The sequence below is a fragment of the Camponotus floridanus genome, unplaced genomic scaffold, assembly GCF_003227725.1.
Source record: "Camponotus floridanus strain SB8 unplaced genomic scaffold, Cflo_v7.5 scaffold134, whole genome shotgun sequence".
Lineage (NCBI taxonomy): Eukaryota > Metazoa > Arthropoda > Insecta > Hymenoptera > Formicidae > Camponotus > Camponotus floridanus.
The window spans coordinates 921,189-939,707 of record NW_020229253.1 but is presented as its reverse complement, the minus strand read 5'-3'; the positions used below and the strand labels follow the sequence as shown (position 1 = coordinate 939,707).

The window sequence follows — 18,519 nt, the reverse complement described above, 5'->3', positions numbered from 1 at the left end:
AGGAAGGGGAGTTGGGGATTGTAGTAGTAGCGAGGAGGGAAAGAGTGAGAGGAAAAAAGTGGTTGCAATGAATAGGGAGTTTTGGGATAGGTGAAGATGGGACGACGAAGGGCAGGGAGGGAGGAAAGAAAATGAGTAATGAAAGGAGGATGGGGAAGAGGGGGGGGGGGAGGAATGGGGCCTGAGGTTGGGGAGATGAGGAGGTGGTGAGGAGGTGAAGAGGAGTAAGGAGGGAGAAGGATCGGATGAGAAGAGGAGTGGAAGGTTCGTAGAGAAGGAAGAGGAAACAGAAATTGTAAGGTCATAATAGGCCAGGTTCGGATATGTATATGTAAGATGGAAAGATATGTATATGTAAGATGGAAAGATATGTAAGAGTGTGTGTGAGGCTGGGTCTTGTAAGGAGAAAATCACTAATTAATTATTGTTAGAGATATAAAAAAAAGATTATATGTTAAAAAAACTCCATTTATTGCTCTATTATTATACCTATGTTTCAATTTCAAATAGATAGATATTTAAAGAGCTATTATAGTATTTCGCAAGTACGTTGGTTGTTTTCTTTATCTTGGGGGCCTGGGACGAAAGTAACATAGTCTGGGGATAAAAGTAACAGTTCTTATTTTCGGGAAAATAAAACAAATATGACTTTTTTTTAATTTAAGGAAACCTTTATTATAATCTTTTATTAAGCAAGCTTTATTAAGCAACTTTTATTATAAATTTGTGTGTGTATTATATTATATTAAAATGAAAAATAAAATAAATATTTATTTTTATCATCTTTGAAAAACTTAAAAGAAGTAATCTTTGTTAAGCAAAATTATTATAAGTAATATCATAAAATAATTATACTTAATATCACACCAGTTTTGTACTTTTTTAAATCTAAATAATAGTTTAATTCTAAATAATAATGTAAAAATTGTATGATAACTACTTATACAAAAGAGATTGGTATCTATTCCGAATCACAATTATAGCATACGTAATAAGAATCGTCTTTGGTACAGTTATTATGGGAGCAGCCCCTTATACTTTAAGCATTGAAACGTGTTACTTTTGTTCACAGAGTGTCGTGTTACTTTCGTCCTCAAACACATTTTTTAGAATAAAAGCATTATAACCTTAATATGATGCAAGATTTATCCAAATCAACTATAAAAACTTATGAATACATTTTAGAAGAATACACCGGTAAATAATTACGTTAATATATACACTTTAATTAAACATAGATACAAAAAAACTAAAATAAGAAATATTTAGGTGAATAAACACACTAATTTCATTCCAGTATGTGCAACCGGCTATCGTTTTACAACAATTAGCTGAAAAGTAAGAAAATCGGGGCGTACGTGTTTGACTGTATAGTATAAATTATTCAACATATTATGTAGTTTATTACAAGGCTTGTTACTTTCATAACATTGTTTTTGTTCCCGGTCTCCCCTACTCACAACAGCGATTTTTTAAATTTCGATTCGATGATTTAGCGCTCGTCATATGCAATGTGTTACATAATTCTATAATTAAAGATAATTAAAAATTGACAAATAACAGCCAATAAGGCGCGGAATCTGATATAGTATTATTTAAATATTAAAATATTTGTGATTTCTGCGCAATAATTCTATCCATCTTTATTTTTATTTAAAATTTATAACTTGTAGATTTATGATTATTAGTATACTGTAGTATGAAGATTAGAATTTCGGGAAAATGTGATCGCCAGATTACAGCATTATTGTATCTGTGCATCGATTATAAAATGGTTTATATAATCTTATATGTTATTTAATAACTTTATAATGCATAATATCATACATATTTATAAAACGTTGTCGGTATTTGGTGATCTTTCAAAATAATAGAGCGTACTTGTGTGTGAATATATATTTATACATTATTAGCTTTATTAAACAGATATTGGAGATAAAACAATAAATGTAGTTCATTTTTACAACTGTATATTTTTGTAATCATCAATATAATTTGAATATATAGTAAGTCATTAAATAAAAAAGATATAATATATATATAATATATATATATATATTTATCACGAATAATGTAAAAAATTCATACATGATAATTGTTATAAATTCAAAAATAATTATATTATTTATTTATATATTCACAACTAATTATAAAGAATATTATTCGCGTTTCCCCTTTCACTCATAAATTTTACAATCAGTTTGTAATTATCGGTCATATAATGTCGAAAATTAATTATATTCCCATGTTCAAAAAAATATTGTTTACATATACATATATATATAACCGCAATCATTAAATTTCGCTTCGATTACTCAAGGATACAAGTTAGATATATCATTACATTATACGATTTTGTACAATCATGAAAACGGATGTGATATTTTTTAATAATAATCACAATTGTATGGAAAGTAAGATTACAAAATTTAATTTTCTTTGATACATGTAACATTAAGATTAAACCTAAAAATAATCAGATCACGATCAATTTAGAAATATTCTAGATATATATTTCCTACATTAAGATTTATTGAGTCATTTAGAAAATAAGATAAACATTAATTTAAGTATATCGGTTAAATAGTATCGATTGGACTTAATAAGGCATCTTGTATGTTCTTTCTTAATGCTATAATATTTTTCAAACAAAATTTGAAATTTGGTCTAGCATCCGCTGCACTCCAGCAACTTAGCATCAACTGGTACAATGGTGACGGACAGTTAACAGTCATCGGCAACCTGCCTCCAGCACGTACATAATTTATCACTTCTTCATTAGTCTTGGCACTATAAGGTTGCTCACCCAACGATGTAATTTCCCACATTAATACCCCAAATGACCAAACATCGCTTTGAGAAGTAAATTTTCTGATCATCAAAGATTCGGGTGCCATCCAGCGAATAGGATGCAAACCTTCTCCTTCCTAAAATATAATTTAAAAAAATTAATTTTCTGATTATTCATTTTTAGAATATGTGCAAAAAAATGTTCATTTATCTCTTGCTGTAAATAAAAAACTATTTATATTCAATATTACTTAAAGAAACAATGCAGAATACTATTATGATAAAAAAATGGAAAGTATTTTAAAAAGAATTCAATTTTTAATCATCAAATTTTTTTCATAATTGTATTTACCACGCGATAATAATCATCCTTGTAGACATCTCTAGCTAGTCCAAAATCTCCAATTTTGATGACACGATCCTCGCGATTTCTCGAAGATACTAAACAATTGCGACACGCTAGATCTCTATGTACGAAACGCAACTCTTCCAAGTAACAACAACCTCGTGCAACATCTTCGCACATGGCGAACAAATCTTGTAAACGCAGAGCAAGCGAATCTGACGCTTGCATATTTCGACATTCTCTCAAATATTTTAACAGATCACCAGTTTCTATCAATTCCAACAGTAGTAACGGAGAATCTCCATCTACACAAACAGCCAACAATCTTAATATATGTTTGTGTTGAAAATGACTCATAAGCTTGGCTTCCTTTAACAATTTCTTTTTCTCATTGGAAGAAGCATCTTTTCGAAGCGTTTTTATTGCAACGGATATCTCTGTGCCCGATTTTTCTAAGTCCTTCATATTTCCTTGAAACACCTGCGAAATATTTCACACAAATTTACATGCGTACTTCATTAGAAAATGTATAGTTTAATGCCAAGTAATATTATATTTTACTTTATATTAAATAATTCAATAAAAAATATATAATAAAGTGCATGCTTGTTGTCTCATATAAATTTTATATTACTTATAATCTATTATAAAAATTCATGTAATTTACATCTTTATTAGAAAATACATATCTGTTTTGTTGAATCGGAAATTAATTTGAAACGTTGCTTGAAAAAATTAATTTTTACCTTTCCGAATGCGCCCTTACCAAGACGTTTTGTAAGTGTAATTTGATTTCGTGCGATTTTAGTTCTTGCACATTCATCTAAAGTGTTTCGCCAAGGTACTTCATGTAGATTCGCCAATTCTACATCGGTCATTGTTGAAGACAAAAATTGTTCATTATTACCTCTGTGTTGACGATACACTATTATAAAATTTCGATTTAATTATGTAATAATATGTATTATAAAATTTACTGTTTTTTAGTAAATTCATTCGTTTAATTTTATATAAGTAAATTATTATTTTCAGTAAATCTCTAGATATTATATCAGATATATATATGTATAATCTACAATTCAAGTCAACATCTACATCAAATATACTTACAACGATAAATGTAGAAAACGCAAATTATAGGAACTATAATCATGAAACTTAACATCAATAATAAGTCATATTTATCCGCTATTATTCCAGGAGTGCTTGGAATATCTAGATTAAGCAAAAGTATAATTTTAATATCTTCGTATGTGTATATTTTTACAAATTTATTTTTACTTATAACTTTATTATAAGATTTAATTTTTTTAAATTTTATGTCTATTCATAAAAAAAATCAGCACATAATATTATAATATTATAATATCTATGCACAAAATATTACAACTACTTTGCAACAATGTTGCAATATTACAAATTGCAAGGCTACATTACAGAAACATTGTAGAAATATAAATTAACAAAGTATGAATTATACATTAGCAATATAATATTTATATTTTAGAAACATTTATTTAATCTAAGTTTTAAAATTAATTTATCAAGAAGGTTATAGTCCGAATTCTCGTGCTAATGCATCTTCGGATAATGCTTCATCCTCGTTAACAGCTCTTACAGCATCGTATGCAATTTTAAACCTTATTGTGAAAAATTCAAAATCATTTTCTGAAGGAAAATTTGTAAAGGAATGTCTCATCGCAGCAGTAGAGTCGTTTGGAAATTCGTTAACTCTTAAAGAAGCTGCTGGCATTCCTTTAAGTGACAAAACAATAAAATCGCATGTAAATGATATTGCTTCTTCTATAGAAAAAAATTAAAATCTTTATTAGTATCTTGTTCTTTCTTTTCATTATGTCTCGATGAAAGCACCGATAACCGNTTCTTTATCCCCTTTTATGTTCCCTTTTTCAATTTTATTCGCAGTAATTAATTGATTGCGATTCGATAAAGATTTCATGCGATACAGTTTCATGTTCTTTACCATAAGTTAATTAATTTATAATTATTAATAATTATATCAAATTATGTTTTTGATACTATAATAATTTAAACCGTATTTAGATAAAATATTTGATAATATGCGAAGCGTTTCGAACCATTACTTTATTGCTCGAGTGTCACCGTGCGAATCATAATGAAGCCGTGACATATAAACAAAATTGCGCTATTGTTTATATTGTTTATATTGTTAAAGTCGAACACCGTGTTACTGATAATTCATTGTCAAAATATTTTACGTGTTATAACATATACGTATATATGAAAATATTAAATTCTAGAAGTTTTTGAATTTATAGATTAATTAAACGATTATTTATTTTTTAATTAATTAACATACAAAGCACTTCGCATCACTATTTTAGATATTTTCTTTGGAGAATATAAAACTGCGCCACAAAATATCGCAAAATATCGGAATATAAATAAATCTAAACTACCCCTGGATACAGAATAATACTTTGCGCTCCAAGATATCGCAAAATATCGTAAAGTATCGCAAAATATCGCATTGTAATTAAATCTATACTGTCCGTAGATAATTAATATTACACTGCGCCCATAAATATCGCAAAATATTGCAAAATATCGCAATATAAATAAATCTAAACTACTCCTAGAGAATAGAGAATATTACTTTACGGCCACAGATCGGGGAAAATTTCTAAATTTTACTGCTCGAATGTCATCAAGCAAATGATAGCAATACCATGACATACAAATAATAGCACCCCACATAGCATATTATACTAAAAGATAACGAAAAGATGTCTTTTTTAAATTATCTTTTTGACAAAGCGAGAAGATGTCTATGAAGACATCTTTTCGCTTTGTCGAAAAAGGTGACATAAAAGAGACATAATAGTATGTGGCACGTGTATCTTCGCTTGCCGCTACACGGCAAGCCACTCTTAACTTTTCTCGTATTTAATATTTATTACGAAATGTATATAAAGAATTATATTAGTAATTAATATTGTGTAATTAAATTTGAAGCATATTTTTGCCTTTTACGAGCAGTAATGCCAGAAAAAGGATATTGTTCGCACGCATCAATCAGAGAGAGAGCCACATACGTGTGCTACGCATTGTATGCATGTGAGCCGCATTTTTTTCCTGACATTACTGTTTATTAGTTTAATTTCTGACAAATTAAATTTAAAATAATTTATTTATATATATTTATTTATACAATATAATATAATTTATTAATAATCTGGATTCTTTATTGAGATTCAGAATATTAAACAGATTATTAGAAATTAGGATAAATTAGAGAATTAGTCCATTTATTGTGTGTATTGAAGTATTTCTACTACCGAGTGTCGATAATCTATATAATCGATAATCTATATAGAATGAATTAAGTCATCTTTTAGTCAACATATGGACAAGACTAAAAAATCACTGAATTCGGATCATGAGACGATTTTTAGCCATCTTTTCATTGACTTAACGATGTCAGTAATAGATGTCTGTGACAAAAAAATGTCCAGTTTTAGTAATACTTTTAGACGACTTGGTACTGTGTTGGATGTTATAATAGAAATTAATATAATTTTCGTAATAATTATATATATATATATATATATATATATATATATTTGTTGTGTGTGTGTGGTGTGTGTGTGTGTGTGTGTGTGGTGTGTGTGTGTGTGTGTATGTGTGTATGTATGTATATATATGTATATATATATATATAAATTTGAAATTAACAAAAATTAGTTTTTATTTTGTCTATATTAGAAACGTGAAAAATATGTTTTGTTAACTTTGGGTTTTAAAAACGTTTCTTATTAATGTCTTACGATTAAAAAATATTGGATACGTTTAAGAAACATATATAAAATGAATGTGTGCTACCTCGGGCATCATAACATATCTTAAGTTATTTATTTATTTATTGACGACAGCCACGTGTCATAAAACGTTGTGTTACGTCGTCTTTTAACAATTGATAATTAAAGGTTAACTGTCCATTTGACATCACTGCTGTCTTGTTGCAATGCAGCGGAAATTAAATCAAACTTCAAATTTTGTCTCGAAAATATTATAGTTCTAAGAAGTGACGTAGAAGAGATGATATATTGAATCCAATAAATATTATTGTTATATGTATTATCTAATCGACATAAATAACTTATTGTTAGTTAATAAAGAAAAAATTGTAGATGAATATGCATGTACTAATACTTGAATGTTTGTTTTCTTACGATACTTATTAGATATTCAACATGTGTATTTTTGTATTTTATATATTATATAAGATCTGTACACTTTCATAAATGTTAACACACAATTGTAATTTTCTTTTCAAGCTTGTTTTATATTATGTTTTCGAGCTTTTTCTTATTTCAAACTGTACATATAAATCTCTGTACATACATATATCATTGCTGTGGAGGGAATAAATTTTTATAAATTTATAAAATGTTTGAAAATACGTCTATTATTATGCATGAATTTAAAAAAAGATTTATCATTCATTATATAAAACTTGTTTAATTATACTTAGTTATTCTTAACACACAGAATTATTCTTAATTATTATTACCAGAATGTTTCTTTAATAATATAAAAATATTTTTAAAAATAAAAATGTATATCAATTAATATATGAATGGACTGAATAAGTCACAAAAGGAGATCGGGGGCATTACAAAATTATTTTCAATTATATTTTACATAATTTAAGTGTTTATCACTTTTTTGGAAAAAGTAATTGATTTATAGCAGGAAAAAGAGAGAATGTGATTGAATGCACTAATTCGCACTGGAGAATATAAAAATTATCGTATATAAAATTACAATAGTATAATTACAATAATAATGTAATTAATATTATACGTTTTTTATATTATATTATATATTATATTAAGTATATTATGTTAAGTTAATATTAGGTAAAATTATATTATCTACGTTATTATATTATAAGGTTATTCGATGCAAATAATGATAATAATAACTCGTACAATTATTTTAGTTATTTATGCTATTAGAAATTTATATTTATTTATATATTATATTTTACTAGAACTACTAGATTTATACTAAAAACGCTACGCTATTGATTCAAACTGCATTACATGAATGTTACAGAAAACGTATAAATCACTTTTTTAAATCCATTATTACTTTTCTTATAATCAGAATATCTTTTTATATAGTAAACGTGCCTCTTATGCTAAAAAGAAGATACTCAGAAATAAATTAATATAAAAAGTTTATAATAAAATTCATTAAACAATCATATATACATATAATTATTTTTATTTATAGATAGAACTATTTTAGTTTTACACATATATAACTTTTTTTGTCAAACAATTTTTAAAGATTTTAATTCTTTTTGAAATAACGCGAGTATCTCCGCGAGTATTCCGGAGAAAAATAAATTACAAACGGAATGAAGCTAATAAGACGTCATGGCAACAGATTTATCATTCGAAGCCAGTTACTATTGTGATCGCTAGCGAAACACACTACCGCGTTAATTATCGCTTGATTCAAACTGAATCATATGAATATCACAAAAAATTGTGTACAAATAGTGGATTTTGAAAAGCATACGTAGTAACACAATTGTATATAGTAACACAATCGTACGAACGAATCGTCATAATTATATATTTAATAAAATCAAAGATATAGTAAATACTTAAGTGAATTCGAATACACGCTGCGTGTGCTTGAATATGTCTGAAAATGTTACAAAATCTATAATTCTATAACTTCTTTAATCGTTTGTAATTTAATTGTAGTTATCTTTTTATTGATGTTTTTCTACTATAATATTAATAAAAACGAAAAGCTGATAATAATTATATTCTTATATTTGCGATGTATTCCAATGAATATGTATCATTTTGCATTGTCATTTGTCCTCCTACAACAAAAATAGAAATTATTTACTTATGAATTATTTACTTAAGAATTCTCTAATTTAATCTTAAAATATATACTGTGATCGCGATCATAAGGAGAAATCTAAAAACATAATATTAAAAGATAATAACTTGCGATTCGTTAAAACTGAGTTTCAAGGAATTTAATGAAAATATATGTATATATATGAATTTAACGAAAATATATGTATATATATATGAATTAATATCAATTCGAACACATCAGAACTAGTAGAGTGAGAAAAACAACTAATTGAGGATTCATCGGAAACTGATTGAGTGCAAACGTTTACGAAAAATGCAAATTATGTTTGGAACAATTTTATGTATTTTATTGAAAGGTTTAATATTGACAAAGACAACTATTACGCCGAAGGATTATATCACTTTAAACAGCCTCCAGGAAGAAAATATTTCCATGTATCCGGATTTAAATTTCACGCAGGTAAAAAATATTTTCGCTTGATTAAGAAACAATTGAATGTTATTGCAGTAGTGTAACTAAAAATGAATGGTAATAAATTATATATTCTACCTATAATAGGATAAGATTAAAAAAACATTTCAACATGAAAGAAAAAGTATGTACAATGTTGTAAAAAAAAAATGCATAAAGTTTCTAAATTTTCTTTACAAATAGATGTTATATAGTATATTAAATTTAATTAAAACGGTATTTTAAAATTTGACTGAATTATTTTGTCTGTCCCTCTCTCTCTCTCTCTCTCTTTCTTCATATACATATATAATTATTATTTCTAAAAATAACAATTTTTAAAATTAATGAAATTTTCTGTCTACTGTCTGCTACATTAAAATATACATACGATGGTGCTTCAACAGATTTTTATGTTATTTTTCTTCAATTTTTAAAATTTCTTTATTTTCCTAGATATATATCATACTTATTGATATATAGTAAGCTAATGTAAATTTTATTTTATGAAATTAATTTAGAAAGTTAGCATCATTTCTTTGTGTTAATGATAATTATATAACGAAACAGAGCTATTAAATATCGATATAGAAACTCTGTCTAATAAAAAAATTATTCATGAAACATTCTTCAAGTTGTATCTATTAACGCTGATATTTCGATCGACAACATATTCAATAATAATCACTCGAATTTATATTAATTTTCATTGTACATATATCCATATATATACAATTATATCCACATATTATTATGGAGGTATTATCGGTTTATACTATCGATTCATACTATCATTTCCAGAATTTGTTTGTATTAAAAATATAATGATATTCGAGAAAAAACTTGAAAAAGTTATAAATAAAAGAATTTATATAATTCTATGACTAATATTTAATAACTGTAAAAAAACACTATTTTTATTTTTGAAGTACAAACATTAATAAAACTTTAGTAATATCGGCAAATTTTTGAAAAGAAGTTTGAATAACGAAAAATTGTTAAAATTGGTAAAATTGAGAAGAGTTAACTAACCTATCGTGAAAAAGAGTCAAATTGTTCGACAAAATTGTTTTAATAATTGCAAAAAATTGCTACACTTTCGCTTGTACTACTTGCTGTACTAAAAGCTGTTATGATTCCTCATTGACTCTCGTTAACCTATTGATTGATTTTATGATTGACATGAGTTATGTTAGATATATAAGATGCCTTAAAATAAATAAAGAAATAGATTTTACGATATGAATAAAACTACATCACATTTAATTTATATTATTTAGGAATGGTATATACCGGTATTATTAAGCAAACAAAAAACAAATGGCAATTTTTCGTTTAATTTTATAATTTATATAATTTAACAATAAAAACAACCTTTAACGATATAATATTCACTTAATTCTTTTTGTATGTTATACTTTATGAAGGATATTTCAATGTCCGAGAAAAGTGATCATCATATACTAAATTTCAAATCTGACCGGAGTTATTCTGATACTGTGAGAAATGAGCGAGAAGTCGATAAGGTTCCACTTGCAAATATTTCTATCACTCCAGAATCTATCGGTAGGTTGCAAAAAAATAAAACATTAATAATCAATTTTATTAATTTGATACTCCGTTTTAAAGCAGTCGCAAATATTATATCTCTGATTTCTTAAACTATAAAAATTTATCGAAAAATACTTGTCATTTTATTACATGTTATTTATTCGTTTTTGCCATAAATTAATGATTACTTTTCTAAATCTTAAATGACACAAAAAATTCTTATATTATTTTTTAAAGGTCAATACTGTGCTAATTTCCGTATTTTGTAGTTTACATTTATTTTTTTGTAGTTTACATTTATTCCTTTAGTTTCACATTATATTGTTTTTTTCTGAGATAATTCACTTAATCTTATATATAATTATGTTAATACGTACGCTCTTAAAATCTCTAGAAAGCAAGCCAACATCTCTCAGAGCATTTGTACAATTTGACAGTCAATTTACAGAAAAAGTAAACGACATTTTTGTGACATTGAGGTAAGGAATCTAAATTCCAAAATTTGTATTCTTTTATTTTTCTCTTTTTTTCTTAAATTCAACGACGTATAAATGTATCAAAATTTTAATTCTGTTATAATTTTGATAAATGTAAAATGACTAAAATTTTATGTTTTTACAGATGGAATCAACCTGAATTTACCGATGAAATAATACAGGGATACACAGTGCAATGTTTTTTCATCGAGGACTTAAAAGAGATTCAAATCTGCGATGATAAAAATATTACAACTATAAAATTGGAGCACACGGTGCACAATCTAACATCTAACACGACATATTATTTTCGAGTACGTGCGCATACTAAAATTGTTGCTGGTCCTTACACGGATTTAATCAATGTGTCGACTACGCATGAAAATCCAATACCTAAATTATTAGTCACATCGAGAAAAGGTATTCACATATTGGACATGGATTTAAACACTACTTATTTCGTGTCAGAGTACGTATACTGATAAAAAAATAGTTATAATTATTATAAATTATTTTTAACACTAAGTATAAAATTAAAGTTGTTATTATTATGCACAAATTTATTATTATCAACATTATAGCAGTAATAACTATAAAATTAGAAATTTTAACTATAACTTTTTACTATACAATTATAATTGGTCCCTTTTTTTCAGATATGTACGATATGTCGCTTATTCGATACAAGAACATAAAATTTATTGGTGTACCAAGAATGACATAATGACATTGAAGATTAATGAAAATAATATCACAAAAATAGCTAGCTTTTATAATTATCCTTATAATCTCTGCATTGACTGGGTAGCAAGAAATCTATATTTCACGTATAATGATGAGTCAGCCTGTTATATTGTAAAGTTCGACTTAACAATGTGGGAAAATGGCATAATTAAATTTGATGAGATTTTCAAATCAAAAAATTATATTTTCCGTTTAAGTGTCTCACCGTCTATGGGGTACGTTTACTAGCGTTCACCTGAAAAAATAATTTTCCATTAAAGATTTATGCATATTTGTAATTTTTCTATAATTTTACGTGGTTTTATAATTAAGATCATAAGTAAAAAAAATAATAAGTTATTATATAATTATAAGAATTTCGAATTTTTACTACATACAAGTTTCTATTTTTCTTAAAATAATGTTTTACAGTGAGTAAAACAATTATATATTTTTCAGAATTTTATATCACGTATCATACAATTTGATGCATACAGAATATAATTTAATAAAATCTCATCTCGATAGAAAAATTGAACAAATTGTTCCGATAAATACATCCTTGTGCCTATTTCATGATAAAGATTTTATTCGTGATATGATAATTGATAACATGAATAATGAGGAGTCGTTAATTTACTGGTTATTTTCTAATCGTATATTTGTGACAAACATTAACGTTTCTATATGCAATAAGATTTTACACATGAAAAACGTAAGTGATAATATCAACTTCCAATCTATGATGATTGACAAAACAAACATTTACATTTTAACATATAATTCGGATAAATATACTCATATATACTCATATATACTTGTTTTGAACAAGAAATATGCAAGTCTCAAGAGTGTAAATGCAGACGAATATGTTGAAAAGATAATACACTCAAGTGGCAGTAATAAGCAAATTTTTTATAAAATTCACGCTTTTGATCAATCTTTACAATCATATCCTCCAATGAGATGCCTGACACCTGACAAAAAAGGTTACAATTTTGAGAATGTGAATGCAACGGCAAACAGCATCATTGTAAATCTTCCGAAGCGAGTTGTAAAGCATGGATGCAAAAAATATAATTTACCAACTACTATATATACTATCTCTGTAAGCCATTGTTTAGACAACAACCTCAATAAACCTGAAAAATTTAATGTGCTGCGATATGTGACATACGAGCGATATTACGAGATTCAGAATTTAACACCATTTACAGAGTACAAGTTGAATTTTACTTTAAGCAATTATTACTTTGATCAATTATCAATAAATCCATTCGATTCGAATGTGATATCAATAAAAACTAATTCGGGCAAGCTTAATGCACCAGAAAACATAAGTGTTCTTGCTTTGACGCCTACTATAGCAGCAGTTCATTGGATGCCACCTAAGAAGGTGAACTGCGTGCCCGTGACTTACGAAGTGCATTGGAAGTCAGTTACATTAGTGAATGGCATGCGACAAAAGAGCGAACAATTTATCAATATGCCGAAACGTACAGCAGACGGCAGATTTTTCACAAAGATTAACTTGTCGCTACCAGTACAAGATTACTTGATATACGTGCGTGTGTATCCAATTAATTTCAACGATTTGTACAACGAGAGTTTTAGCAAGATCGTTCACATATACTCAGAACCAAACAATATTACTTTGAGCGAAGTCAACATAAATAGCATGAACATTTCGTGGATCTCAAACATTAATCTGACGATCTTTTGTATACTAGAGTACAAAGATATTGTAGCAGAAAAGTGGCAAACAATGAATTATGTTAAAATGAATTATAACAAAGAAGTAACATACCATGTCGAAAATTTACAATCGGGAACCTTATACATATTTCGCTTGATATTGTGGTATCCCGAATATGAGGAAAATTTTACATGGCCCACTGATGAAAGATTTATTTTTTCAACACTTGGTAAGCAAACGAAGATACCCATACAGTACAATAAGATTGCATGGATATATCGAAGAATAATTTTATTGCAATATTGCAAATCGATTGTGATATTCTGCTGAGTTATTGTTATAAGATTGTGATGAAGTTAAGATGCCCGCTTTTTGCAATAAAATATTGTAACAATATTACAGTGTAATATATTGGAAAGAATGCAATATTATATCAACCATTTTCGTTTTTGATAGATGAATATCTTGAAAACATTTAATTAAATTAAAAAGCTTTATATAAATAGAGGTTTGCAATATTTAAGATAATCATATCTAAGATAATATATTGCAAAATTATATTTAAACATAATCATATAACATAAAATGTTATATTTTTATACAAAATTATTTTACTAACTCTTACTTACGAGTCACTTTTTTATTTTAAATGTTCTATATACTCCTATAATAAATACTTTATACATATATATATATATATATATATATATATATATATACATATATATATATATATATATAGGTATATTAATTATAGAATTAACTATACATTACTAATTATATATTTATTTAAAAATTTAAAAAATCTGTTATAATTATATTTATTTACATATGAAAAATACATAAAAATGCATAGAAAAATATAATGATAGGTATAATAGTATCTATTCTTAATATAATAAAAAGATATATTACCTTTTAACACTAATATCGTAATCGTAAATAAAGTGAGAATATATTTGTAATATTGCAATATTGTTACAAAGTAGTTGTAATATTTTGTGCTGCATAGATATTATGTTCTAATTTTTTTAGATATGAATATGTCTAAAATTTAAAAAATTATATTATGTATTAAAGTTATAAGTAAAATTAAATTTGTAAAAACATACACAGACGAAGATATTAAAATTATACTTTTGCTTAATATAGATAATCCGAGCACTCCTGGAATAACAGCGAAAGAATATTACTTATTATTCATGTTAAGTTTTATCGTTATAGTTACTATAACCTGCATCTGGTACTTTTATTATTGTAAGTATATTTGATTTAGGTATCGACTTGAATTGTAGATTATACATATATATAACTGATATAATATCTAGAGATTTACTGAAAATAGTAATTTACTTATATAAAACTAAACGAATAAATTTATTAAAAACAATAGATTTTATAATACATATTATTACATAATTAACTCGAAATTTTATAACAGTGCATCGCAGAGGTAATAAGGAACAATTTTTGTCTTTAACAATGATCGATATGGAATGACCATTGTACCAGTTGATGCTACGTTGCTGGAGTGCAGCGGATGCTAGACCAAATTTCAAATTTTGTCTGGAAAATATTATAGCATTAAGAAAGAACATGGAAGATGCCTTACTGAGTCGATATTATTTAGTCGATATAATTAAATTAATATTTATAAAATAACTTTATGTCGCTAGTCAGATAATCCAAGGATCGTTGAAAAAAAAATTGTAGTCGACCAAACTAGCCAGAAATTTGTTTATTAATACGACGTTTCGACCATATGATTGTGGTCCTTATCAAGTATATACTAGAAAGATTTATAAATAAATTAAATAATTAATTTTCGGTTTGAATAATATAACAAGCACAACGAAATAAAGTATGATCAATTTTACCGATGTAATAATAATCAGGAGACAGGCATAGACGATAATCTTACAAACTGCACAAGTCACATTAACAAAAAACGTTATTTAACTAGATTCGAATTTGAGAGAAACTGATGCGTCCGTGTGAGACTTTGAGAAACTAAACACAACCAGAGGAAAAACGAGACTAAGTGACCTTTATTATTTTGTCATAAATGTTGTTTAAACTATCCGTATCTTTCTGTAGGTTGATTAGATTATTAAATCTCTTGATAAAGAACATCTCAGCGATCTCTCTTTTTCGAACATACTTTTCACTATGCAAAATATTGAGTTTCGATCAGTCAAATTTATGTCCCGATACTAATCTATGTTTGCTAATGACTGAGTGATTAGTTTCATGTAACTTTATATTATTACAATGTTCTTTCATTCGCGTAAATGTCTTTTTGTTTGCCCAATGTATGATAAGTTACAATCTTTACAATTTAATTTATATACAACACTTGTCTTGTCGTTGTTATGTAAGCTATCTTTACCGCGTTTAATTAAATTATTTAGTTTTTTTGTTATTTTGTAGACGACGTTAAAACCACTATTTCGTAAAAGACGGTACAAATCATGATTCGTATTCTCTATGTATGGTATTGTAATAAAATGAGTCTTGTTTATACACATTACACACTTGTTTAAACGAGTAGGATTCACATTATTACATCGGTAAAATTGATCACACTTTATTTCGTTGTGCTTGTTATATTATTCAAACCAAAAATTAATTGTTTAATTTATTTATAAATCTTTCTAGTATATACTTGATAAGGACCACAATTATATAGTCGAAACGTCGTATTAATAAACAAATTTCTGGCTAGTTTGATCGACTACAATTTTTTTTCAATTAAATTAATGTTTATCTTCTTTATCGAACGAATAAATGAACGATTCAATAAATGCAGGAAAAATAATTCTACAATATTTCTAAATTAATTCTGTTATTTTTAGATTTAATCTTAATATTAGATTTATCAATGAAGATAAAAGAAATTTTTTAATCTTATCTTCCATAAAATTTTGATTATTAAAAAATATCCGTTTTTGTAATTGTAAACAACGTAATATAATGATATATTTAATTTGTGTTTTTGAGTAATGGAAGCGAAACCTAATAATTGCGATTATATGTGTATAAACAATATTTTTTTCAACATAAAAATATAATTAATTTTCGACATTATATATAACCAATAATTACAAACTGATTGTAAAATTTATGAGTGAAAGAGGAAACGCAAGTAATATCCTCTGTAATTAGTTGTAAATATATAAATATAATAATATAATTATTTTGAATTTATAACAATTATCATGTATGAATTTTTTACATCATTCGGAATAAGTATATATTTATATTTTATCTTTATATTTAATGATTTACTATATATTTAAATTATATTATTGATGATTACAAAAGTATGCAATTGTATAAATGTACTATACTTACTTGCTCTATCTCCACTTATTATAAAGCTGATAATGTATAATATTTGCACACAATTACGGTCTATCATTTCGAAAAATCACCAAATACTGACAGCGTTTTACAGATATGTATGATATTATGCATTATAAATAATATTAAATAACATTATAAATAATAAAATGCATATAATAATATGCATTATAAATAATATTAAATAACATATGAGGTTATATAAATCATTTCATAATCGATGCATAGATACAACGATGCAGTAATCTGGCGAGCACATTTTCTCGAATAATCCTAATCTTTATACTACAGTATACTAATAATCATAAATCCACAAATTATAAATCTTAAGTTAAAATAAAGATGGATGAAATTATTGCGCGGAAATCACAAATATTTTAATATTTTTTAAATAATGTTTAAATAAATTTTAAATAACTACATATTAAATGAAATAGGAGTATCGCTTATCAGAGCGCTTTATTGGCTGTTATTTGTCAATTTTTAATTATCTTTAATTATAGAATTATGTAACACATTGCACACGACTGAGTCTCGCTAAATCACCGAGTCGAAATTGGAAATCGCTGTTGTGAGTACTGTTGTGGAAATCCAGGTTAGTTTATCAATGAAAAAGTTTGACTAGATTAAGCTTAAGATTAAGATTAAGCTGCATTCACAAAAAAAATATTGGCACATATATGGAAAATGAATTCTACATATATTCTTCTATATTCTAATATATTTCATTTTTTCATAATACAATATTAACATTGCACTTTTAATCTTATAATCTTACAATAACTACAATGTGTACAATATCACAATATCCTCATAGAAAAAAAGTTAAAAAATTATTTATGATTTTAAAATATGTATATTATTGGGTTGTCCGGAAAGTTCGTGCGGATTTCTCAATAGATGTCGTTCAAAGGCGAATTTTACAAGTTTATGTCGATGTGATATGTCAAATGCTTTCGTGTTTTGATTAGTGACATTTCAACGCATACTTAGTGATATTAATTATCCCAATAAATTAAAAACTTTTTACTTGACATTAGTTTAGAGATGGAAGGAAATAACGTGTTTTTTCGATGCATAATGCTTTTTTATTTCCGTAAAGGAAAGAACGCGACACAAACTCGAAAAAAAATATGTGCCGTATACGGGGAAGATGCCGTAAGTGATCGCATGTGTCAGAAGTGGTTTGCTAAATTTCGTTCAGGAGAAATGAATATTGAAAATGCTCC

At 26.3% G+C, this 18,519-nt stretch overlaps 2 protein-coding genes and 1 pseudogene across 2 annotated transcripts; 2 read left to right on the top strand and 1 right to left on the bottom strand.

Annotated features, from left to right (window-relative positions):
- Positions 1-2,579: 2,579 nt before the first annotated feature.
- On the bottom strand, positions 2,580-3,364 carry LOC112637138 (annotated as a pseudogene).
- Positions 3,365-6,595: 3,231 nt separating this feature from the next.
- LOC112637137 (proto-oncogene tyrosine-protein kinase ROS-like) lies at positions 6,596-11,990 on the top strand. The gene is made up of 5 exons (XM_025406140.1): positions 6,596-6,659; positions 9,387-9,490; positions 10,909-11,047; positions 11,427-11,511; positions 11,654-11,990. Exons 1-5 carry the CDS (start codon positions 6,596-6,598, stop codon positions 11,988-11,990), a joined length of 729 nt encoding a protein of 242 aa, XP_025261925.1.
- Positions 11,991-13,078: 1,088 nt separating this feature from the next.
- On the top strand, positions 13,079-15,427 carry LOC112637136 (protein sevenless-like). The gene is made up of 3 exons (XM_025406139.1): positions 13,079-14,156; positions 15,080-15,184; positions 15,369-15,427. The coding sequence occupies exons 1-3, from the start codon at positions 13,193-13,195 to the stop codon at positions 15,425-15,427; spliced, it is 1,128 nt and encodes a 375-aa protein (XP_025261924.1). The 5' UTR covers positions 13,079-13,192.
- Positions 15,428-18,519: the final 3,092 nt, after the last annotated feature.

Coding starts and splice junctions, on each gene's coding strand:
- LOC112637137 (XM_025406140.1), top strand. CDS start 6,596: ATGTCAGTAATAGATGTCTGTGACAAAAAAATGTCCAGTTTTAGTAAT. Junction 11,048..11,426: donor TATCACTCCAGAATCTATCG/GTAGGTTGCAAA, acceptor TAAAATCTCTAG/AAAGCAAGCCAACATCTCTC. Junction 11,512..11,653: donor GACATTTTTGTGACATTGAG/GTAAGGAATCTA, acceptor ATGTTTTTACAG/ATGGAATCAACCTGAATTTA.
- LOC112637136 (XM_025406139.1), top strand. CDS start 13,193: ATGAGATGCCTGACACCTGACAAAAAAGGTTACAATTTTGAGAATGTG. Junction 14,157..15,079: donor ATTTATTTTTTCAACACTTG/GTAAGCAAACGA, acceptor TGCTTAATATAG/ATAATCCGAGCACTCCTGGA. Junction 15,185..15,368: donor CATCTGGTACTTTTATTATT/GTAAGTATATTT, acceptor ATTTTATAACAG/TGCATCGCAGAGGTAATAAG.